This window comes from Nyctereutes procyonoides, unplaced genomic scaffold (genome assembly GCF_905146905.1).
Source record: "Nyctereutes procyonoides isolate TBG_1078 unplaced genomic scaffold, NYPRO_anot_genome, whole genome shotgun sequence".
NCBI classification, from domain to species: Eukaryota; Metazoa; Chordata; class Mammalia; order Carnivora; family Canidae; genus Nyctereutes; species Nyctereutes procyonoides.
The window spans coordinates 4,060,069-4,085,783 of NW_026575135.1; the positions used below are offsets into that span (position 1 = coordinate 4,060,069).

Below are 25,715 nucleotides of genomic sequence, written 5' to 3' on the forward strand. Positions count from 1 at the left end.
GTTTCTTCACTTGAACGAAGCCTATAAACCTTTAGAACTGTGTGCCTATCTTACTGACCTATCAGACATGTTATGAGGCTTTGATCCAGGGTCCAAATTATTCTGAAATGGATTGAAATCTCTGGAAAGCTATGCCCATTTGTAAGTGAATGTCAACCATATTTTGGCTTGAAGATAGTTCATACAGGCCACAGGAATACTGAGTTCCCTCATGAGGGGCCAACTCTTTCAATGGCTATCTAGAAACAAATTAAAAAGCAGACAGACATGGGTCCACGCTCAAAGAAAACAGCTGTAAGCTGCCAGACTTGAAATCCTAAGAAACCAAGAGAAACAAAGCCCTTACTCCCTCCTGTGAGTAATTTCATGCCCTCCCACCCCCTTCTTCCTTTTTTCACCCTGTACATTGTTCTGCTTTGGTACCTGTTGGCAGAGAGGCATTGTTAGTTTATTTTTTTACTATGGAAGAAGCTCACATAAGAGGCCTGTGGAAGAAATAGGGGAGGCCCAAATCTTCGGTGAATAAAGCTTTCATTTACCTTTTCATTTTCCAGCAAAACTGCTGGTTCTAGACAAAGAATTTCTTCTTAGCCTTGGCCTTTCTTTCTAGACTCCAAACTCAGTAAGAGTTATTGACCCCATATTACAGAAAGGAGAACCGAGACTTTGAAAGGTGAGGAGACTTGCAGTAAATGGTGGAAACAGAATTCAGTCCCAAGTCTGTCTGACAATAGCAGGTGAACTTGCATGTTGCTGACGTCAGCCTGATTCAGACACTTGCTCTGGCACCTATGTATCAAGTCTATGAACTGTAGTTGTCTTTGTAAAAGGTGGAAAACAAAGAACACTACACATCAGATCTGCTATATTGGGCCATAGGGACAAATACTTTATAGAACTGTTGTTTACCTGAAATCCCAGGGCCATCCAGACAGTTCAGGTGAAGAGGTGCTACATCATTTATTTAGGAGTGAAGAATGAAACTTTTCTTTGAAAGACCAACAGGGGGTGATCTGTATGTCCTGTCCTCCCAGTTCCCTGCCTCCCTTGGGTCACAGACGTCTCAGACATTTGGCCAATATTACTCTTGCATGATAGTTCCATTATATTGGATTATTTAGTTGAATGGACGTCTTCCTCTTGCTTGTTACTAAGAATAAGTGAGTAGAGAGTATGAGCCATTCCATGTCACACAAGAAAGAGAAAGAATGAACAGAAGGGAGGCCTCATATTATTCCATACTCTGTGGTATAAAATAACTCACATGCTTGCTTTGCTCCTAAATCACCCAATTTTAGAATTGGAAGGGAACTTAGAGGCCATTTAGTCTGGCTCATTTATTTTATCTATTTTTAAGTAATTTTTTATTCATTTTTTTCCTTGTTACGAAAGTAATACATGTTCATTGTAGATAATTTTTTTTTTAAAAAAAGCAGGTAATGGATATTTTTTATCTCTTATTTTTGCTTATCTCACTTTACAGACAAAGCCACTATTATGTATTTGCTATAATTTCTTCCTTCTCTTTCTAAATAGATATACATGTACAATTTCCACTAAAAATTAGATTATTCTATAACAGTGTGGCCTGGTTTTTAACTTAGTATCTTTTCATATTATTTCATATTCTTCCACAATATTGTTTTTAATAGCTGTAAAATATTCTATTGTATCATTGAACTGTAATTGATATTGCTGTTTCTATATCATTGAACGTTTAGTTGTTTCTAAATTCTTTTTGGTTTATTTTTATTTTTTTAAGACTTTATTTATTTATTCATGAGAGACACACAGAGAGAGGCAGAGACACAGGCAGACGGAGAAGCAGGCTCCTCATGGGGAGCCTGATGTGGGACTCGATCCCGGGACCCCGGGGTCATGACCTGAGCTGAAGGCAGATGTTCAACCACTGAACCACCCAGGCGAACCTAAATCCTTCTTGGTTTAGATAGTACTGTAATGTTTGTCCACATAGCTTAATCTTTGTGCACATCTATGTTTCCATTTTATTTTTTTAAAAGCTCTAATAGTGATTTTACCACTTTGACTCTACAGAGGAGAAAACTAAGGCACAGAAATGGGAATTCAGTTGTCCAAAGCTATCCAACAAATTCTTATCAGACATAAGAGTAGATCCCAAGATCTTAAATGTTCAGTTATTCTTTTTAGTCAGGCCTACTTCTGGTAAACTTCAACTGCTTCCTGAAATCCAGTGGCTTCGACTGACTTTAGAAATCATGGCGTTCAAGGCACTTGTTCTTCCACTGTCCCTTCGGGTCTCATGGCTTCATCATTCATCAGTCATAGAACTCTTTCCCCCTTAGTTGGACCAGGTTTCTGTCCGTCTCAACATAACACTTCATGAATCTAGTAGCACCACATGAAGAGTGACCATGTGATTGGAAACTTGTCTTACATCCCTGGTCCGATTTCTTTGTTATACCGGGAAGGAGATTGCAATCCCAAGAAGGAAGGGCCTTGCTCAGGTAATTAAGAGGGAAGTTATTAGCAGTAACAAGACCAGAAAAGTTACTCTGGACAGAAAGCACTATCCCCCTGTTGCTTTTCATGCATTTCTGGTACACAGTAATTTATGTCATTTGAGTCTTGCTGTAGTTTCATATAGGTAGGTATTAGTATGCCCACTTTTGAGAAAATTCCAGCATAAATTTAAACAGAGTCATTAGGGCTAGACGCTAATCTGTGTCATTCCCATGTGCTGTGCTTGTTTTGTCCACTAATCCTCCTGATGATGATATCCAGACATTTCATGGGTCTGGACAGCAGTAAGACTGTCTGCTCACCAAGGCCTGAGCTGGGGAGCTCATCTTTCTTTGTCTCCCCCCAGGAGAGTTCCTGAGTTTTGCGGATGACTTACTCTCGGGCCTGGGCACATCATGTGTAGCAGCTGGTCGAAGCCATGGAGAGGTCCCTGAAGTCAGTATCTACTCCGTCATCTTCAAGTGTCTGGAGCCTGACGGTCTCTACAAGTAAGATTTTTTATTTTAAGATTATTTATTTATTTATTCATGAAAGACACACAGAGGCAGAGACACAGGCAGAGGGAGAAGCAGGCTCCCTGTGAGGAGCCTGATGAGGAACTCGATCCTGAAACTCCGGGACCATGCACCGAGCGAAGGCAGATTATCAACTGCTGAGCCACCCAGGCATCCCTCTATGAGTAAGATATGCTGGGTGCATGGGGAGTGTGAAACAGGGCGATTTTAAGTCTGGGAGGCAAGGCACAAGTAATCTGTCTAGGCCAACCAAATGTCTTGTAGGCCAGTCTATATGTGCACCTTGAGATTCTGAGATTTAGAAGTGTCCATTGGAGAAGTGCGGCCACAGTAAGCCATAGAATCATACAGGGTTAGTGCTAAAGGGCCCAGGGAGACTAGGGAGCTCAAAGCTATTTCTTCTACTAATGAAGAATCTGTGACCCAGAGAGGAAATGTGGCAAGTTACCAAGAAGGGCTGGGACAGGAGTACCTGCCTGGTGTTCCTTTCTCAATTCCATGAGATATTCTCTGAAAAAGATTATATTAGCATATCTGAATTACATATATATTTGTATACGTATATATTTGTTAGTTTGTTTTACTAGACTCAGCTCCTCCCCTTAGAAATACTGCCATTATCACCCCTTCACAGAGTGCATGGAGTCATTGCATTCAAATTTCTAAAGATGCAAAAGGAAGTAGTTCTGAGGTGCATCTGTTAATCTCAGAGGGAAAAGGGGCTCATCTTTCTTTTGTTCCCCTCTCAGTGAGTATTGTCACATTGGGATGCATCCATCATAAGCTATAACATAGGATTCTAGAGACAAGCTGTCTTCGTGTACCCTAATTATAAAAACTATAAGCCCCTTCCCTTAGCAACCAATTTCACCAATTATTGAAATCATTTATGTTTTTTATCTACTCAGTGATCCACCCATGTACCCATTTTCCCAAAATCATTAATCCCTCCCTCCTCCTATCCCTTTCTCTCCCCTTTCCTTTTCTCTACCATCCATCCATCCATCCATCCATCCATCTACTCATCTGTTCATCCACTCTTACTCCATAATTCATTCACTTACTTATTCATCATTTTTTTCATTCATTTATATTTTTACTTACTCATTTGTAACTCATTTCCTTACTCAGCAGACGGTGCCTACAACTTGGTACAAAGCTAAGAATTGCGGGTATGAATCTGATGAGACAAAGGTTCTCTTCTCAAATGACTTATAACTTAATGGTGATACAAAAGACCACAGACTGTGGATTCAGATCTGGCTTTGACATTTTTAGTTATGTCGCCTTAGATAAATTGCTTTTCCTCAATAAGCCTCAGTAAAAAAGTAATAATAAAACCTAGGCTGTAGGGTCGCATGAGAATTAAAGAAGAAACACCTCCACAGTCTAAATCTCCTTCACCTCCAAACCACATCCCATCTCTACCTCCCCTAGAAGATATAACTTTTCTAAAGACCATGGCACTCCTTTGATTACACAACATATTCGGGCTCATTGATAACACCCAAGAGATTCATGCACCAAACTCAGGAATATCACTGTATTCTAGAAATTGGGCCTCTGACCCTGGCTCTGCCACTGACTGTCTCATAGATGTTGGAACCCGAGTTTTATTTTGTCAGAATAGCAAAATCAATTGGGAACAATGAGAGCTCTGGGAATGGAATCTCTAAAATATAGTAGGCTATCAGATCTCTTCTGGTGGGACATCTCGGCAAACTCTCCAGAGGCAGTATTGTTTGCCTCAGGCCTTAAGTGTTGACTTGGGATCGGATATTGAGAGCATGACTCCATAGCTACTTAATCAATAAGTGCTGATAGTAACCTCTTAAGCTCTAGGATTGCTCCAAAATACAAGTATGTGCCTGGATTAAGAGGTATAAGGCCTTTTCCAAATCTAAAAACTGTGATTATATGAAGAAAGTTAACATTTTTGAAAGATTTCATGATGGCTGACTTTTGGTTCCTCTGTCCCTCATTATGGGCATATACTGAAGGAAGACAGGTCTGGGTTCAAATCTCTATAACCTGCACTTATGAGTTACATGACACTGAGTGAGCTTTTCAACCTTCCGAGCTTCCTTCCCTCCTCTTTGAAGATGTGGGTAATAACGGTGTCTGACTCACTGGGACCTGAAGAGGATTTGATGAGATGGTCCATGAACAAAAGCTCTCCAGTTGGTGATGAGCTCCCAGGAAGAATCTAAGAAGAGTTAGCTATGACCTCTGTTACCTCTGTTGTCCTTGTTATTCTAATAATTAATTTTAACTCTCTTCTCCTCCTTTTGCCAACTTACTGGGATAGTATCTAGCAGAGAGGGACAGAACCCTGGCAGGTGGTTCCTATTCTTTGAGATACAAGTAGTAACCCTGTCTCTGGGTGACATTGTGGAATCCTACAGCCCCATTATGTAGAGAGCAATGCAATGTTTTAGGGAACCCCCAACGCAGTTAACACCCAGAGCTGACAAAACAGTTGACATTCTTGAAAAGTGATGGTAGTTTTCCAATCACCTCTTCTTTTCCTTTTGCTCAATACCCCCTACCCCTTTCCCACCTCTTGAAGTGGGACCATCCTTTCCTCTTCTATCCTGGAAATGTGTTTGTCATGAGCTTGTCATCCCTATCTCTGAACACTCCTGTATTTTTTTTAAAAACTGATTGTATTAATGGCTCTGGAATCTGGGCTGCTCTGACAAGGAGCCCAGGATGTGATTTGGGGACCCTTCTCTCATACTGCTGGTGGTTCCCCTCCTGTGAAGTCTGACCAACTGAGTCTTGAGTTTTAAAATAGTTGCATTGTCAGTTCTTGGGGTTTCTCATTTTCTGCTTGCTCGTTCCTTACCAAGATTAGTTTTCTTACTCTTGGGTCAAAAAGGCTGTGTGTGGCAGTAGGAGGAACACAGGCTTTGGGGACAGGCTGAGCTGAGTGCAAATCCTGATTCTGCCCTTTTGTTACTCATAACCTGCCCTGGGGAAAGCCATTTCTCACTGCTCTATGCAACAGTGTCTTCCTCAGAAAACAGGGAGCTGGTAATTGTCTTGATCCTATGGAGTTAAAGAGAAGAGCATTAAGTGAGAAACTCCACAGACAGGGTTTACAGAATGCCTTGCATATAGTCACTGCTTTGTTCTCCTTGAGTCTGTCGCTGATTATCTGTATCTTTAATAAGGACAATCCTGGAGGAGCCATTCCCCATGGGGCAGGTTGGGGTGCTGCTAGCCCTGGAAAAAAATGACCATCCAGCATCCTTTGGGAATGAAATAGGATGGAAAGAGAGCCTGGGTCCAAAGAGGATGGGTTTTAATTAAGCCCAGGGCACCAAGTCCCCCACTGACACTGCCAGAGGTACGATAGGATTCAGGTGGCACAGGCGTAGAGGACGCAGCTCTCAGGCAGGTGGTCTGAGTTCACATCTCGCCGCTACTGCTTCTATGTCTGGGACCTTGGGCTAAATCTTCATGTCACCTCCTTGTTTTGCAGTTTCAGAACCTTCAACGTGAAAGTGTGTTCGATCCACCCCAGCTTGGGAGTTCAGGAAATGCACACTTTGGCCACAGGATTCTTCTCGTTCTCTCTCTCCTTCTCCTCCTGGGCTCCTGCCCTTCCTACTTTCCTACCTCTCTCACTTTTGTTTTATCCCACTGTGCATCCTTGCATCTCTGTCCATCTCTCCTCCCTTCCACTCCCTCTCTCTGTGCTAGTGTATTCTGCATAGCTCACTGTCTTAGTCCCTCTGCCACTCGCCCCATCATTCCTTCTCTGCCTTTCTCTTTGTTATTCTCTTAACTTCTGTTTGTCTCTGTATCTCAGTTTCTCTGTCCTATTTCTTACTTGAGTCTCGGTTCCTCTCTGTCTGCCTCTCTCTCTGAATCTCCACCCCACCTAGGAAAGCAAATTGCTTTTGCGGCCCCTTCATCCGTGTAATTTTACACAGCACCGCAGGGTTGAGACCAATTGGAGGAGTGAAAGTCAAGGCTGATTTTCTGTCCTAAGCTCACCCCGGTGTAGCAAAACAGAAACATCAGCATTTGGGCCCTGTTTAAATTGAATTTCCTTGTTTGTTCCATTTGTTTTGCTTTTGAATGAAAACAAACAAAGAGCAGCAGAGCAGAGGGTCCCCGGAAGGTCTGACAGTGTGGCCAGCTCCTGCACCCTTGGGTTGTTGGAGCTGGTGAGTGACCCCTGGGCAGGAATCTCCACTCAGGGTTGATGGGTCAGGCCGGGCTAGGCATCCGCGGGCCCTGCCCTTGCCTGGCTAAAGGCCTAGACACCCTTCTTGTCGCCGTTCCCCAATTTCCTATTACCCAAGGTAATTAGCCTCTGTCTTGTCTTGGCGGCCTTGCCTTTCTCTAATCATGGATGACTGCCAAAGGGTCCTGAGCAAACATGCAGCAGCAGCCAGGCCCAATTCCTGGGGCGGGGGGAAGCTCATTCCCACACATTCGGAGGCTTGCCCCAGGCCCGTCCTTCACCTCCCTGGCCTCAGCTCTGTGAAAAGAATGCCAAGGGAGCCTGGGTACTGCAACCATGTGCCAACATCCATGGTGGGACCAGAGGCTCAGGGAAGGGGAGGAGTTCCTTCTCAGCAGGGATGGGTGGAGTTGGAGCAAAGGAGTAAAAGGAAAACCAGGGCCCTAGAGCAGAGAAAGCGTTGTGAAAAAAGAGCCCGAGGTCAGGAGTCAGACAGCAATTCCCACACTTGCTCCCTGTGAGACCTGGGGCCAGCTCGTCTCCCCTCCCCTGACCCTGATATTCTCATCTGTGAGATGGAAAGGTTAAACTCTGTGCTCTATGACCTGCACACGGAGGTAGGGATAGACACTACCCCAAAGTCCTGATTCTCGGTGCTCTCAGTACTTCCTGGATAATAACAGTAATCGGGGTGGTGGTAGTAGACTGAGCATCTACCATGCGCCAGGAACCACTCCAGGGATGTTACGTGGCCTGTCTCATTTCATCCTCACTATATCCCTGTGGGTCTGATATCATCAGCGCCACCATCATTGTCACCTCCTGTTCCATCAGTGGGAAAACCGGGGCTTAAAGGGGTAAACACTTTTGCCCAAAATGATATAACAAGAAGAAATAGAGCTGAGATTCACACCCAGGCTGACTCTATTACCCACCCCCCACCACTACCACATGCGGTCCCCTCCTTGTCCTTCACATGTGTGGAGTTGTCAGAGCATGAGTGCAATAGGGTCTCCAAACTCCAAGCAGCCCTGTTGGCAATGGAAGGAACACTGGGGCCCAGCAGACCCAGACCGCAGCCCCCAGGTCCCCGGGTAGGGCATTTCACGCTCATCTTCCTCCTCTGTGAAATGGAGCTGATTAATCTGATCCATAAAATGATATGATTAGTTATACCTCCTCATGTCGTCAGAAGGATTGACATGAGTAGTAGAGGAAGTACTTTGATTTTTTTTTTTTTTAATATATAAGGTCATGGGCTCTTGAAGGGTTTTCTTTTTTTTTCTTAATAAATTAATTTTTATTGGTGTTCAATTTACCAACATACAGAATAACACCCAGTGCTCATCCCGTCAAGTGCCCCCCTCAGTCCCCGTCACCCATTCACCCCCACCCCCCGCCCTCCTCCCCTTCCACCACCCCTAGTTCGTTTCCCAGAGTTAGGAGTCTTTATGTTCTGTGTCCCTTTCTGATATTTCCCACACATTTCTTGAAGGGTTTTCTTGATCACTTCGTTTGTCAAAGATCAACAATGGGGAGGGCAGTAGACATTTTGAATCCATATGCCGCTTCCCAACCCCCCATGTACGTATTTAATATTTTAATATCAATATTAATATTCAATTATATAATATTCAATTATAATTATTTTTCAATTATAATTATTAATTATTATTAATATAATATTAACATATTATTAATTATTATAATTAATTATTTAATTGTGATTAATATTTTAATTCTGCTTTCGAACTCAGAGGGAGGCCTTTACATTGGCTCCAGCACCTACTGACAGTGTGGCCTTGTGCAGATTTCTTAAGCTTTCTGAGTTTCAGCTTTTCATCTGTAAAATGGAATGGCAAGAGGACCTTTCTCATAGGGTTGTGAGGATTCTGTGAACTGAAACATACAAAGGGCACAGGATGACGTCTAGCTCACTGTCGGTACTTAATAAGCGGCAGGAGGAGGAGTACCACCGTCCTTACCATCTGTGGCCGCAATCCTCACCGAAGCAGTCGGGCCTGGGGTTGCCACGTTGGCACCAGTGTTCACAGCTTTCCAGTTGAAGAGCACATTTAACCTTTATCTCCGACATCGGCCCTTTACTCATCGTCCCCAGACACATGTGCTAGAATGTAGCAGTTTCTTCCTTCCTCAAGGTCTCTGCGTCTACCTCTTCCCTTTCCCCAGGGTGGACTTGTCCTGGCTCTTCCCAGGAGTAATGCCGTGAGGGTTCCCTTTCTCCTTCATGTTTGTAATTGCATGTCATCACGTTGTCTCCTTAGAAAGGCCTTCCTTGACCCCATTATCTGCAGTGGATCCCGCCTGCCATACATATGATGCAGAAAGCCATGGTGCTTCCTAAAGCTGTAATGATTTAGTATCTGCTTGTTTGTTTTTTTGTCTCTTTTCTCACCCGACTGTCAGCTGCCTAGAGTAGGGTCTGTGTCTGCTGGTCTGTCCTATATCCCTGGTGTCTAGAACAGTGACTGATGCCAGTAAAGAATCTCATACCTAGCTGTTGAATGATTTGAATCAATTTCCAAATCAGTGCAGAAATCTGGAGACATTGACTTTTCTCCTTCCCTCATTCACAACCGCCAACCCCCTTTCTTACCGATATTCAGGGGACATGCACTATGTGCCCGGCTGTGGTCCAGTACCCATCTCTGTGTCTCTATATCTATCATGAGATTTGTCTGCCTGCCTACCTACCTACATACCTATCATAAACTTTATCTAATTCAATCCTCTAAACAACTAAGGCCATTACTATTATTCTTGTCAAACAGATTCAGCTACTAAGGCACAGAGAGTTCAGATAACTTGACCAAAGCCTCAAAGCTAATAAGAGGAGAAGCCAAGCTTTGAATTCAGCTTATTTATTTCCACAGCCTGAACTTCGTATTTCCACGTGGCCAGACCATGATACTAGCCATGTAGAAATGGTGGGGGTCAAGGATTAGAATCTGTTCAGAGGGATCTTTTGGTGTATGCCCAGATGAGTTGGAAACAATATGGAAAACAGATTTTTCAGTCCTGATACCAAAAGCTGCATGGCTGCTACCACCGAAGCCCAAACTTCCTCCTTCCTCCTGCCTCTGCAGTCCTGGCCCTGCTACATCCACACGTGAGCTCTGAACGTGTACAAGGACCTTTGCTTCCCTTAGTGATATAGTCCCAGTGCCATTTTTGAGATACTCAGGATCCTCAGCTCCCATCTTGCTGGGTTGTTTCCCAGTGTCTCCAGACTGCCATGTGTTTCTGCAAACAAATCCAGGCTCCTGGCCCAAAGATGCTGTTCCAAAAGCCCAGGGGGATTGGAGCCTTGGATGGAGGGCGCGTTGCTGGGCACCCATCACCCCGGGACACCACTCCTGCTTGGGCACAGCCCAGGCAGCACATTGCAGAAGCAGCCAAGGCCACCGCCATGGATACTATAATTATATATTAGATGAAATCCCAAAGTTTCCCTTTATTTACATTCTTACCCTACCCTCCTCATTTCCTCTCTTTGTGCCAAGAATCAGCACAGACTTTACTGGAAACAGCATGAAAGTCATCAGGAGCCCTCTAAGGCTGGCTTCCAAAGTGCTTGCCCAGTTGATGGGAGACGAGAGACCCGAGGGTCATCTTGCTTCTGGCTCTAAGCAACTGTGAGGCCATGGGCAAGGATTTTCCCCGTTGGAGGACTCTGGGTCTCCATGCACAGAAGAGAGATTGAATGAGGCCAACAGGAAGGACCACTTCATGAATTTGGAGGCGAGGAGATGGACTCAAGCCCCTGGTGACTAGAGAGTTTGAGTATGGGTGGAAGAGCTTCATTCAGCTTTAAGCCACCCCCCTCCATACTTCTGTCTTTCAGTCTCCATAACCCCATCTGATTAGGGGACCTCCTGAGCCAAGTCCCTGATGTGACTAGGCCCCATTTCTGAGGAGACTTTCAGCATATAGAAGAAAGGAGGTGGGCACAGAAGAAGCCTTCTAGGCTGACCAGGGCTCTGGGCCACAGCCTCTGGACCAGTATGAGCTGAGACTGAGGCCCAAGGTTGATCCAGACACACCGGGGCAAGAAGCCAGGACAGGCCTGACAATTCTTGTCCTGCTCTTTACTAGCTGTTTCTTCCCAGTGTCAAACTTTTGCAGTTCTTTTTTTCTTCTCTTCAGCCCTCCCTCCCTCCCTCCCTCCCTCCCTCCTGCCACTTCCTCTATCCCTCTTTCTCCACCTTTTTCCATCCTCCCCTCCATCTGTTCATCCCCTTCCCTTATTCTCTCCCTACATCATCTCCTGTTTTTCAATATCATTTCTCTCCTTTCCCCTCTGTGCACCTCTTTATTGTTTGATTCTTGTCTTTCCCCCTGCCCTCTTCCCCTCTCACTTTCTTGTTCTTACTCTTTCATGGTCACGGATGCTGCCTCTCTCTTGATGTCAGTCTGACTTCCCATCCGTCTATCTTTTTTTTTTTTTTAAATCTTTATGTCCTCTTATACTTGACCTCTCTGCATGCCATCTCTGCTTGTCTCTTTCTCATTTACTTACTACTTCTCAATCTCTGTCTCAGTCTCAAGATCTCTATTCTTTTATCCTTCCATGCATTCCCCACCCACGCCACTCCCTTCCTACCCCAGCCTAAATATAAGGGTCTGAGCTGGGACTATAATAGGATTCTGGAGCAAACAGCCAAAATGTGGCCAAGTGTCCCAGAGCTAAGCAGGGGCCAGGGGCTTCTGATGCCTCCGAAACAGAACGGAACGTGAATGCTCCCTGGCTATGGTGCTCTGTCCTTTTGATGGGGAAGTGGGGTTGGGGGGTAGTGACAGAGGCAGCCTAGCGATGTAGGACTCAATTCCCTCTAGCGTCAGGTCATGCTGACCTCTCCAAAGTGCACAGTTGGGGCCCCAGAGAGGAGAAGAGCTGTCCTCAAGCCAGAAGCATATACAGCCATGCATCTCAAGCCAAGAGAGACTCGTAGAGGAAAAATAAAGCTGTTTTTCAGCTGACAGACAGTGAGGCTCCTAAAACCTGCTGGGGACTCTGAGGCAGGCTGTTTCTTTCCTCAAACTGCGTCAAGATTTCATCCAGGAATGGGACACTGGCCAGAGTTCAGGAGGGACAGGGCACAGACTGCTCATATGAACTCATGGAGGGTGGATGGGTGGGAACTGAGGCCATGCTGGAAAGCTAGGCCTTGAATGCTGCACAGAGAAGCTGGACTTAATCCTGCAGGCAAATGGGGAATAAAGAAAATCTTGAGGAGGGGCAGGTTATAGTTAAACCTATGTTTTGTGATGACTAATCTGACCCTCTGCCTGTGGTATGTAGAATAGGCTGGGTTGACTTGAGGGTCAGAGAACCATTTGGTGTAGATAGAGGGGAAGGGTGGGGTCCTCACACATTTGGGGAACCAATGAGTGGTTCCCTGAGTAGGGCATGTGTTGGGCCAAAGTAGAGCAGTATGGGCTCAGCTCAGTTCTGGAAACCTCTAAGAACAGCTTTTCCTATTCTTAGTAACTGATTGCAGTGCAGAGTGCTTAGGTAAAGGACATATTTGTTGGGCATCTACAGTGTGTTTCACACTAAGCTGGGTACTTGGGATGCAGAACTAACCCACACAGAGGTCACAGTTATGGTGGGGAAGCAGAAGAGATGAGACTGTTCCATGATGCTTCACTTCATACTCCGATGGGAAAGCCTAGGGACTTGAGGACACTGAGGAAGAGCTGCTAATCCATCCAGGTCTACTGCAGGTCTACTGGAAAGTCTTCCTGAGGAACTAAGAAGAGGGGTTGCACTGGGTTGAATAGTACACCACCTCAACTCCCACCCCTACTCTCACCCGCCCCCTCCCCCAAAAAATAACCATGTCTACCCAAAACCTCAGAATATGCCCTTTTAAGAAATAAAGTCTTTGTAAATGTAGTGAGTTAAGGATCAAGATGAACTCCTTCTGGATTAGCTTAGTTCCTAAATCCAATGCGGTTACTGGTAGCTACCACGTGAATACAGAGGCAGAGATTAGAGTTTTGCTAGGTCACTGTCAGAAAACATTCCAATGCTGGCCCAATGGTAATCCCAGGGGGATGGTGAGAACCCTATGCTCAGGGCATCAGGAGGCTAAAGGAGGTGGGGTAAACTCTCAGCTGGGCTTTGTAAGGAGGAACTTTTTTTTTTTTTTTTTTTTTGGTAAGGAGGAACTTTTAAGTGACGTCAATAGGTCAACATGGCCAGTTGGTTATTTGTGATAGGGAGTGGTGGGGACTCTCTAGACTAGAAATGGAGCAGAGAATACTTGGCTCCAGATGATTATTACTATGTGAGAGGGAAGACCCACTGCTGAAAAATACTCTAAGCTATAAATCTAGAAGTTTAAGTAAAATCTCTGAATTAGTTCTTGCTGGCAGCCAATTTAAAGTTGGTCACATAGATAAATTTTGTAAGTCACAATTAGTCTGCAGATTGATTCTGCGTGTCTTATATAGGTCAACTCTCTCAGTATATAGATGTGGAAGCTGAGGCCCTGAGAGACTCATGGACTTCACGGTCAAAGCAGAGTCCGGAGTAACATATAGTGGTCCTGACAGCTGATCTAGGCTTCTTTCCAAGAAGCCTTGACCCCCACCTTCTACCTCAGCATCACCTTGTTAGAGGGGAAGCACAGAGACAGCTCAGCATGGTGAGAGGTTCCTGGGATGGGGTCACAAGTCACTCTAGGTTCTGCATTCAGCTTTGCTACCCATTCACGAGGGACTTAGCCAAAGAGCTTCCTTTTCTTGAACTGCAGTTTCTTCCTTGTTACAATGAGGGGATTGGAGGAGAAATCTCTTCCCTCTCTCATTTCTAGGACCATAGGATCTCTTGAAGATAGAAGCCAGACCTCCTGACATTTCCATGTTCCCATGGTCTTGGCTGTGGGTCCATCACTGCATGCCACAGGGCTGCCTACCCTGCTGACTCTCACCTCTACCTGTAAAGGAGGCTGTTGCTGGGAGCAGTCTTGAGGGTCATCCATGGAAAGATGATAGCAGACTGCAGGGGATCACTGTGAATGATGTGTGGAAACTCAGACGCAAGACAAAATCCAGATTTCTGGCATTTTTCTTTCTGCTCTGTCCTCCTCTCCCCCAAGGACAGTCTCTCGCATTTACCTACAACCCTGTTGTGCTTTCACATTTGAAATACAGCATAATAGAGCTTGAGGCTTTGGAAATCATTGACCTGAACCTTCTCTCTTTATGGGAGAAACTGAAGCTCGAGGAGGGTATGGGCCTGCCCTCCATCACTCAGAGAATCAGTGTCAGAGCTGAGCTAGACAAGGGCTCTTAACTCCCATACAGATCACGTGCTGCTCTCTTGTCCTGGATCCAAGCATACATGGGGCCCTGATCATTCTGGGTGTCTAAGAGGCTAAGAGCCTAGGGTTTGGAGTCAGATTGCTCTAGGATCAGTTCAAATGTCAGATAGTTTCTGGCTATACAAGATACTTATTTTCCCTGGGTCTCAATTTCCCTGGGTCTTATTTTCCCTGTAAGATGAGGGTACTGCTATTTCCTACATTAGTTTCCCTGTGAGGCAAGTATGCAGTGGTTAACACACGCGCAGTTCCCAGGTAAAGATGTTCAGCACACAGTAGGCACTCAATATTAAGTACATACTGAGTGCATACAAGATGTTTCTTCAGTAGATCTTCCTCAAGGGTGAACATAAAGGGACTCATGATTAGCTATTTGTCCTGCCCACTATGACGCTGCTCACATTTCTGTTCTCTCTGAGGATCTTCCAGGGACCCTTTGGACATAAGATGTGACAAATGGGAGATTGTTTTCACCAAATACCTGATGTAACAGGAGATGCCTTCCCTTTTTCTTTTATTCCTCTATTGTTCCTTGAACCCATCCCAAATATAGTTCTCATGGTGATAGGGAGCTAGGATTGTCTGTCAATGATCCAAGAGTAGAACACATTTTAGAACCCACGCTTTAGGAGTCTGTGAGCCCCTAACATAAGGCCTGGCATTTAGTAGATGACCAATTCAGCAAACACCAGAGGTCAGTAATAGGTATTGCAGGTTGAATGGATGGAGTCAGTACTTCACATAAGCATCTATGGCTCTTAGCCAAGATCGTAGCAGTGACATGGCCCCGGCCTTCTGGTCATTGTTGTCATTGACCATTTATCAAGTTCTGACTACTTGTCACACTAACTCTTTGAGCCTTCACAATATGATACCCTCTAGGGTAGGTACTGTATTATCCTTGATATATATATATATATATATATATATATATATATATATATGGCTAAGTGCCTTGTTCAAGGTCATCTAATTCATAAATTGCAGAACTGTGAGCCTAATACAAGATGCCTAACTCTAGAGTCCACACTTGTATATTCTCATGTATTCTTCTTATAGGCAGTCATGTGGCTGAAACTTGAAATCTTATGGCTCAGATTGAGAGAGCTCTGTCCAGTGTTGGGGACAAACTTGTAAGCAGCTAATTATTCTAGAGTGGAGGGTGGTTTGCCCATAATAAAGGCATGGAAATTCTGAGGAGGTTGTGATCTCTAACAGCCAGTGTACCTTGGGGGAAGTGAATTTGAACTAGAGCTGGAAGAGTGGATAGCATTGACCACTTAGAATTAGGAAAGTTAATACATCCAAGGCAGAGGGAACAGTTGAAATAAAGACAAGAAGGTGGGAAATTAAAGGGACACATAAGGGAACAACAAAAAGTTCAGGACAATTGAGATATGTACTGTATGAGGCTGGAGAGACAGCACTTGGAAGGGCTCGGAATGCAGAGTAAGGAAGCAATGATTCATTCTCTGCAGCAGTGAGAAGGCTACATTTGGACTTTAGAATGATGTCTGTGGAGTGTGGGTTGGATTAGGGACACTTAGGGAGCTGTTGTAATAGTCTTGGTGTAAGAGATAAGGAATCTGGAGTTAGAAGAGTGGCAGAAAGGGATGAGAAGAGGGAGTGGATGAAGAGGTTCATTGGATGTGGGCTCGTGGTGCTTACAGATTGTTTTTGGAAATCCATAAGCCAGCCTCCTTGAGAAGATGCAGCACAGAATTCAAAATTTTAAAATCTGGGTTTAAATTTCATAGTTGGGTAAGCTTCGAAAAAAATATGTCTAACTTTTGAGACCAAGCCTTGTTCTGGATCTAGAAAGTGGGAGTAAAAAAATTCTATCTTGAAATGTGTATGTCAGATTAAAAAAAAAAACAACTATTCTATATGCCAATTCCTGGCACCTGATAGACCTTTTGTTTATATTGATTTCCTCCCATCATTTCCATTTGTTTCCATCTTATTGCAGTAAGCATTCACATTCACCCTCCCTCTCCCTCCACCCCCTAACTGCCCAGCTTCCCTCTCTGGGTCCCTCATTCCCCAGGATGCCAGAAATGAAATAACATTCTTTGCATGTTTGTTCTAAAGCTCCTGGCAGCCTTCCCGCAGACCCCTGGCTGGGTCAGGACTCATTTGCATTAGCATGTGTGAGGCCAGCGTGAAGGGGAGGGAGAGGCCCTGTTTTCAAGGAGTTTCATCAGGCAACCCTGCCAGAAAAAGGAGAAGTTACTATTTCTTTCTGGGAAACATTCACAGATTGAAACAAGCAAGGAAGGCCAGGGGGCTGTCTGACTTGTGGGGAGGGTGGCGGTTGGGTAAGCTGCCTGCCTGACTCCCACGACTGTATCCAGCCCTCTCCTCCTTATCACAGGCCTGCCCCTAGAACTCTCCCCTTCAAGTGTGTAGTAACTTAAGACCTAAATAGATATTTCTTAACTGTATCTCTGGCCTGTGACAGGGAGAGGAGAGAGAGTGCACAGGCAAGGAAGATACTCAGAAGCTAAAGAAGAAAGAAACAGCAATGTTGCTGGCTTCTAGATAGATATTAAATCAACAAAAGCATCTTTAAAAAAAAAAGCAGAGGTAATCCCTGGAGTTTTTTATTTGTTTGTTTTTGCTTTAATCCTGTGAATTTTTAAATAATACACTGTCTTAGGGTTATACTTTCTTCCCAGAATCTCAGTAACCTTGTCCAAATCCAGCTCACCAGTGTTGAGCCAAAGGGAGTCCCCTGGAGGCATCTCAGGAGTGCCATTGGCACCATAAAATGTGCTGACCCTAGAGGCAAGGATTATACCATTTACAAAGAGGCAAACCAAGTTCCTGGTATTTTATTGGACAAACTCCCATAATTTCCCATTATTCTCTTTTTCATTTCCTAGCGCGGATATGTCTTCTTCAGAAAAGACCTTTGCCTCTTGCTTTATAATAGTATCCATGTAAATACTTCAGAGAGGAAAAGAAAAGAATTAATGATATGAATGGCTGTTATTTAAAGAGCGCTATCGATATGCCAGACACTGTTCTAAATGCTTTACATAAATTACCTCGTCTAGTCCTCTCAGTAACTCAATGAGGACAGAGCTCTATTATTCCCATTTTACACATGAGATGACCAAAGCCCAGAGAATTAGGAAATTTGCCTCGAGTCATGCACTAGTCAGTAGCAGAGCCAGGATTTAAATTCAGGCTGGCTGGTTCCAGAGCCCAAGCTCCTCATCACTAATGAGTCCCACCTCCCCTGATGTCACATCAGCATTTAATGAGCCTGCTACAAGCCAGACTGTGCACTCTCCATCACAGGGCCTTGGCACATGCTACATCTCTTATTCATTCTCCTGTTATCATCCTAAATGTTGCTTCCTCAGAATGGCATCCCCCAACCAGTAATCAAAATTATGCCTCCTTACTCCTTTCCTTCATTGCAATTACTTAAACTTGCAAATGACATATTTACGTGAGTGTTAATGTCTGTCCCCTTAATAGGGGACTTTAACAGTCAGTGAGAGTAAACATGCTGTTGGTTTTATTTCTATCTACTCAACTGTACACATGCAGAAGCCATTCAATGAATATTCATTGGATAAATGAATGCACGTAATATTGCATTTCATCATCGCTATAATCCTATGAGGCAAACACTTTACTCCCCTCATTTTAGAAATAAATGAAAGCTTACAGAGGTTCACTAAAATGGGCAAAGTCACGAGGGAATAAATGGTGGAACTAGTGTTTGAAAACAGGTCTTTTCTGATCTCTGAACTTGTGCACAGTATTCCTTCCTGTGAAGCTCTCTAAGGGACACATGGAGCAATGAGGCACAATGCCCTGAACAGCTCCCTCTTCTGCTGGGCGGAGCCAGGCGTGTATGCAAACTGCTATACCACAAGGCAATTAAAATCGGCCAACTGGCTCTACAATATCATTACTGATTATGAGCTATAGAAAAAGGCAGAGATAAAGAGGAATCTTCGGACAGTCAAGAAGGATGTCCTCTAGCTTTTCCTTACTTATCCAGTGCACACTTAATCTCTAAGGGTGTGCTCACATGCAGCATCCTCTTTATAAGCACTGGTATTCATTAATTCCACTCATTTTAGAGTCTTTACATCTCTGTAGGGCCCTGACATACATTCTGGGAACCCCGAGATGAACAACACATTATCCCTGCCTGCCATGGAGCTCATGATAAAATGTGGCTCATGATATGAATGCCCAGAGTAGAGACTGGCTCTCAGTCCAGTGAAAGCTGGCCAGGAAGAGTGACATTTTAGTGGAACTTTAAAGGACAGACAGGATCAGTAAGACAGGGAGAGAAGGGAGAATGGTTTTCCATGGAGAGGGAGTCCTACGTGCGAAGTTGCTGAAGAGCAAAGCAACATAGCAATTTACAGAGCCGACTCAAGTTATCCTGAGGCAATGGAACGAGTTTGGTTGATGAGGCTGATGAGACTGAGAGGGGTCAAATCATAAAGGGACTTTATTTCGAGGCTAAGAAGTGTGGACTTTCTCTTAAGGGAGTCATTAAGGGTTTTAGGCCAGCTGCTCAGTAGACATGGTCAGATTTGCACTTTAGAAAGATCAGACTGGCTGATATACTGGCAGTAGGTTGGAAGTGGAAGAAAACTGTAGGAAGCAAATAAGGAAGCTATTCCCAAGGCCTGAACAAGAGGCACTGAGGTCTAGTGTTAGCCAGAATTGGAGAGTGTGGAACTAAAATGAGTGGAATTAATGAATACCAGCGCTAAAGGACTCCGGTTGTTTTGCTGGGAGAGTGGTTGAAATCTATAGCATCAGATGAACGGGATGAGACAGGGTGAGGGATGAGCCAGAAACAGCTCATCAGCATGCACAGATTTGTCCTGCCTGATGCTTATTTGTAAGAACTCTACTTCACTTCTTTGCCTCTTAGGCTGGTCCAGGGTAGAGCAGTACTGTTGGCTACTGGAAAGCATCTTCTAAGCACCTACTGTGGACCCTGACCTTTGGAAGATTAAAAAAAAAAAAGCGAGCTTCTGTGGATTGGCCAAAGTCCCCATTATTCCCTTTCTAATCTTCAGGAGTACTCAGTGCTCATCTGTTTATGAAACAGCAAGAAATTCTTTAGGAGTTACCCCTACCATGTGAGGGACTGATGGGGTTGAAAGAAGGATGAGATGTGGTTTCCTTCTCCCAGAGAGCCCCACACACCCGTAGGGATGCCAGCGAGTGAAGGAGAGATGAGAACAGTGTCATTCACAGCTTCATGTCCTAGGTACTAAGACACTCAGAGAAAGAAGCAATTAGCCCCAACAAAGCAGGTATGAGTCTTCCCCAGAGCCTGGAAATTTGGTTCTGGGCCTGGCGGAGAGAGATCTGCCCAGGGTCACATGACCAGGCAGGGGCAGAGGTGTTATTTGCTGGTTACTAAGCCAGACTGGGGAGCCGAGCAGAAGGCCAGTCCTCCTTCTGGGACAAGAGTCCTCTACAGTCCTGTTGATGATAACAGTTACCTCCCACCATCACCACCACCACCTCCTCCTCCTCCACGGCTTGGGCATTTGGAAATGCACCAGATACTATATTGAGTGCATGATTAAACATTATCTTGTATAATCAATAGCTTTCTAAAGGGTGTTTCAGAAGGACATATGAAAACCTAGACTCACGGATTCAAGTAACAGAAACACAAATCAAAAAAACAAAACAAAACAAACAAACAAACAAAATAAAACAAAACAAAAAAGAAACGCAAATCAAAACTGCTTGTGGGCCCCCTCAGTGCCCGTCACCCATGAGGGGGACACTTGACGGGATGAGCACTGGGTGTTATTCTGTATGTTGGTAAATTGAACACCAATAAAATTAATTTATTAAAAAAAAACTGCTTGTGGGGGAAATGGAATTTATTCAGTTACGTATCTGGGAAATTCAACAGGTGTGCTGACTTCAGACCTAGCAGAATCTAGGAGTGTGGATGGTATAGTACGGACTCTACTTCTGTCTCAACTTGGTACATGTTGGCTGCATTTTGAGTCGTGTTTTTCCTCACGTGGGGATGGAGATGGACTCTGGCAGCTATAGGTTTAATGGTCCTTCATGCCTACGATCATAGAGTGAGCCATACCCCTTTCCTACATCTCTGTCAATCCCCAGGAAAGGACTCTGGTTGTTTGCTTGGATGGCATCACCATTTCCGTGGTAGGGGTCAGGGACATGAAATGGATAGTCCCATCCAAATCGTAGTAAGAGGTGGGAAAATTGTTCTTAAGTGAACCCAGGCACCATGCTTCCAGAAAAAGGAGTAGGAAAGGCTAGGTAAAGTAAGCAAAGCTGAAAAACAACAACAACAACAACAACAACAACCTGTTGTCCTTAGAGTTTTATTAATCCTATTATATAGCGAAGGAAATAGAGGCTCATAGGGGTGAAGCACAGAACAGGATCCATGCATAGGTCTCTCTGATGCCAATACCCCGGATCCTTAACCACTGTGCCGCATTGCACTGCCTTACCTCATAGTCCGTGTTCCATCTGAGGGAGGTGGGAAGGTGGAAAACCCTACGCAGGTGCAGCATCCCAGCTCACAAAGAGACGACAGGCAAGAGAGTTCCCAGAGAGAATGGGCTGGTGTGATTATGAAGCAGGGTGCTGTAGAGAACTACCTGGGAGTCCCAGCCTTATATCTGGGCTCTAGGAAACATTTACTGGACCAGTGACATCGAGGTTCATTGTTGGGGAGCAGAGTGACGTGAAGGTGGGCTAACTGGCAGAGAAGCTGCAGCTCAGAAGTGTCTTGGTACCATCTTTGTCCTTGGACCAACCCAAACCTTGTAGAGATTTTTCTGTAAGAAGGAGCAGTTGTGTCTTCAATGTCAAGGTGAACGTAGCACAAGGAGCCCTCAACCCGGGGTTGAATTGAGCGCCAGCTCTATCACTCTACCACTGTGAGTCTGTCCTTGATTAGAAAGTCCCCTCCCCACCCTCCCTGCAAACATCAAATTCTCTGAATGTAAAACGTGGCCAGTAAACCCTGCTTTGTCTTGCTTTCAAGGTTATTTGCGTAATAAGCTTTGCAAAGTGTAAATTGATAGATGTCAGGGATGTGTTCATTTGTTGGCTTGAATCGTGAAAATGAAAATAAAATGCAGAGAGACAATACAGTGAGCCACCATGTGCCCGCCATACAGAATTAATGCCTGCCAGGGCCCTGTCATAGTTGCTTCAGAGCTCGTCCCTCTGTCCTAAAAGAAATTAAAATTAAAGATGCACTTGAAGATTATCCTTTCCCCGTCATCAGCCTGATTTCTGCTCCCCCTTCTCTCTCTCAAGATACAACCACTGTCCTAAATCTGTATCAGTCTAGTCCAAAGAGCAAAGTGAGTTTGTGTTTGTTTGCTTGCTTTTTGGCTTTTTAATTTCCACTGGCATCCCTAGTTTCACCTGTTAGCAAACTGAAAGTACAGCTGCTTCCGGCTGACACGGTTTTTGTTATTATTTATTAATAATATTAACTTAATTTCTGTAACAATCATATATTCAAAACCAAGGCACAGAAAGTCTCACTGGGTCTTATCTCTCCCAGGAAACTTTTCCCCCCCATTTTATGTCAATACCTATAAGAAAACAAATAAATATTTTAATAATGTATTCTTCTAATCTCATGCTTACGCAAAGCCTTACGTCTCTGAGAGCTTGTCCAGCCGTGGCGAGGTCTTATCAGGCCCCGATGCCCCAACTGTGCCCAGCCGGCCCGTTGTCCTTATTTTGGTGGTTCAAGGTTCCTAAGGCCGATGTGTCCAGTCGACCAAAGAGGCTTATCTTCATGGGGCAAAGGGAGCCGGATGGCGGCTGGGATTCTGAGATATTAGACAAAGGCTATGTGAGGTTGCCCGAGTTCACAGCAGCGATCAGCCCTGCTGGCTGGAACAAAGAGGGACAGCCTGGTGGCGAGTATGCAGCCCCGGCGGTGGAGGCAGCCAGCTCTGGGTTTGAATGCACAAGTGTCCTGTGCTGTGTCTTGAGCACACGTCCTTCCAGGAGGACCACACCATGCTGAGCCTGTTACTGCAGTATGCACGGAGGGGAGGCTGAAGTGCATTCTTTGCAAAATCCCTTCCTTGAGAAGACAGAGATCAGTCCTGTGGTACCTACAGGGCTTGACGCTTGCTTACCAGACATAATGGCTGCTGGGAGGAAGTGTCTAAGTTGGGCCATATGGGCGAGCAGAGGACAGGGCAGTGTGGCCCAGAGGGCAAGCGTCAGTGGAGAGGAGGAAAAATAAAGTCAAAACAGAGCTGAAACTGTCCAGTGTAAAATCTGTGTGGGGACCCTCCGGGCTGGTCATGCTAAGTAGAATGGAGACAGAATGACACCTTTGGGGACGAGCACCCTGCTCTCCGCCCTGTTCTTAGTTTTCACTGTGAATCTGCTCACTGTGCTAAGCGTCTACACAGCATCCTGCCTCGGAGGCAGGGTCTCTCCATTCAAATACTGGATTTCCTTTCAACTTACTGCGTGACCTAGGACAAGTTGATTGCCCTCTCTGAGCCTTAGTTAAATAAGCTACTTGACAAGACCGTATCCTGGTGCCAATAACCACGTCTCAGCTTGTGAGAATCCTTTGAGTTCTCAGTGGAACTCAGGCCTGACCTAGACAAGGCCTCCTTCAGGACTTCCTGGGCAGCCACTTCCAGCTCTTCTGCTTGCCACCCCTGTTGGCAGCTCTACAGAGATGGTACACGTCCAAGTCCAGCGTGCTTTTGTCACCTTTGGCCTGTTTATTGGCAGCCTGGGTCGGAGCACTGATCTTTAAGCCCTGCTGTTCGCACCACTTAGCTTTACCCCCTTTTGCTTGGCCTCCCCAAACTGCTGAAGGTACCAGCTCTCCCCCAAGGAAGGGCTTTCCCAACTTCCTTACGCCTTCTCTGATGAGCTCTACGGGTGCCTAACTTTCTGTCCTATCTTGTTCATCATTGGCTCATGGGGGCATGTTTTGTCTGTTCAAGTAAGATCATAAGTGCCTTTTGGACGAAGACTAAAGTGTTGTTAAATTCATGGTGGGCATACTGTGTAATACAAAGAATGCAGACTTGGGGTCAGGTCAGCTCCGGGACTGGACTCAGCTCTGGAATGTATTCCCAGTGCAACTCAAGCATCTCATTTTATCCCTGAGACTTTGTTTTTTCATCTGCAAACATAGATAATACAATCTACTTGAGATTGTTTTAGGGGTCAACTAGATAGCACATAGGCAGCGATTGACAAAGATGATATGTATATGTGAGATGTGTGGGGGGTGTATGTAGTCAAGTAAACTGGGAGCCCCTTGCTGGGCAGGGACTATGATTTATATTTCTTTTTAATCTCCTTTTACATAATGTCCACTGGTGCATAGGGCTGCTGGCCTGCACCTGCTTTTATAATAGCTACAGCCAAGGCACTCGGGTGCACACAGGTCTCTAGAAATACTGTAAAGTGAGCAAACGGTTGGTTAAATAGCCGCAAAGGGACTAGCCGTCCTGAGTCTTCGAGTTTCTGAAAACTGTAATGTAATACCTTCTCCTCCTCTTTCTCCACCTCCTCCTTCCCCTAGCTTTCCAATGATGAGTGTGGGAGAAAGGACTCACCCTTGCCCTGAGCAATGCACATGCAATGCCTCACGTTCTACTGGTACTCCACACACACGGACATGTGTACGTATCCATAGGTGCATGTCCAGGTGTTCAGTCAACCTCTGTCGAAGGCCTGCCATGTGATCTAGCTCAGTTTTTGGCACTGGGGGATAGGTCAATGAATAAAACAGACTAAATCTTTGCTTTTGTGAATTTTATATTCAAGCAGAGTGATGAAATCAATAAGTATAACAAACAAGGAAATGATATAATGTATTAGAAGATTGTAAATATTATGAAAAAATAGAGCTGGGCAAATGGTATTCTCATATACTTCTAGGTATAGCAGTTTGGATGTAGCTGAAATTTAAAAAAGAATCTCACTGGATAAATAAATACAAGGGAACCTCACTGAGAAGGAGGCATTGGTGCAAAGATTTGAAGGAGATGAGAGAAGGAACCGGAAAGAGAAAGTCCCAGGCAGAGAGGGGAGCCAGTGCAGGTTGTTGGGAGTATGCCACAGGTTCAAGGTGAAGCTGCACTGCATTGGAAATAGTTATTTTTGTTTATCAAAGACGTAGGACATGCAGAGGATGATCATTAAAAATAGTAATTCCGGGAAGCCTGGGTGGCTCAGTGGTTTAGCGCTGCCTTCAGCCCAGGGCGTGATCCTGGCGTCCTGGGATCGAGTCCCACGTCGGGCTCACTGCATGGAGCCTGCTTCTCCCTCTGCCTGTGTCTCTGCCTCTCTCTCTCTCTCTCTGTGTCTCTCATGAATAAAGAAATAAAATCTTTAAAAAAAATAGTAATTCCCACTATGGATTGAATTGTTATTATCTATCAAGAATTGAGCTACAGGGAGCCTTATCTACCCTGAAGACTACTCCTGATAACCCCGTGAGGTTGATGGAACCGTGTTTATTTTATTGACAAGGAAACTGAGGCTGGAGGAAGTAAAGGACCTAAGTGTCACACAACCTGTAAGCGGCGGCACGATGTACCCCACTTCTGAGTCCACGTCTCTAAGTTCCACATCATACTGAGGTTTTGAGTGGTTCTGCTGGCGTCTGCAGACTCCTCTACGAATAAACCAGAGCCATAGCTGTCCACTTAAGGTTTCATTGAAGGTCTCCTGTGTCCCCTTTCTGCTTATATGAGCTAATATAGGACAGGAGTTGAGGCAGGCGGTGTTTGCTCAAACTAAGAAATCAGAAAGCTACAGATATTAGAGATCCAGGCCCCAAATTCTTGCCATGGCCACCTTTATGAATGTAGGATTCTTCTAGACTGACACCATTGGTTTTATTTGTTTATAGAGCTTTATTTTTTTTTGAGATCTAATTCACATGCCATAGAATCCATCCTTTTAAAAATATATAATTCAGTGAATTTTAGGATACTCAGAAAGTTGTACAATCATCACAATGAATTCCAGAACATTTTAATTGTCTGAAAAAGAAACTCCGTATCCATTAGCAATCACTCCCATTTCCCCCTCCTCCCAGTCCTGGCCACCACTAATCTACTTGCTGTCTCTAGGAATTTGCCTATT

At 44.7% G+C, this 25,715-nt stretch overlaps 1 protein-coding gene across 2 annotated transcripts in view; it reads left to right on the forward strand.

Annotated features, from left to right (window-relative positions):
• Positions 1-25,715, forward strand: part of ASTN2 (astrotactin 2) — a 227,695-nt gene that overhangs the window by 172,065 nt on the left and 29,915 nt on the right. For both annotated transcript variants that reach the window (XM_055301660.1, XM_055301661.1), the window contains exon 5: positions 2,849-2,990. In XM_055301660.1, the coding sequence (XP_055157635.1) occupies positions 2,849-2,990 (142 nt within the window). The remainder of the gene's footprint in view (positions 1-2,848; positions 2,991-25,715) is intronic.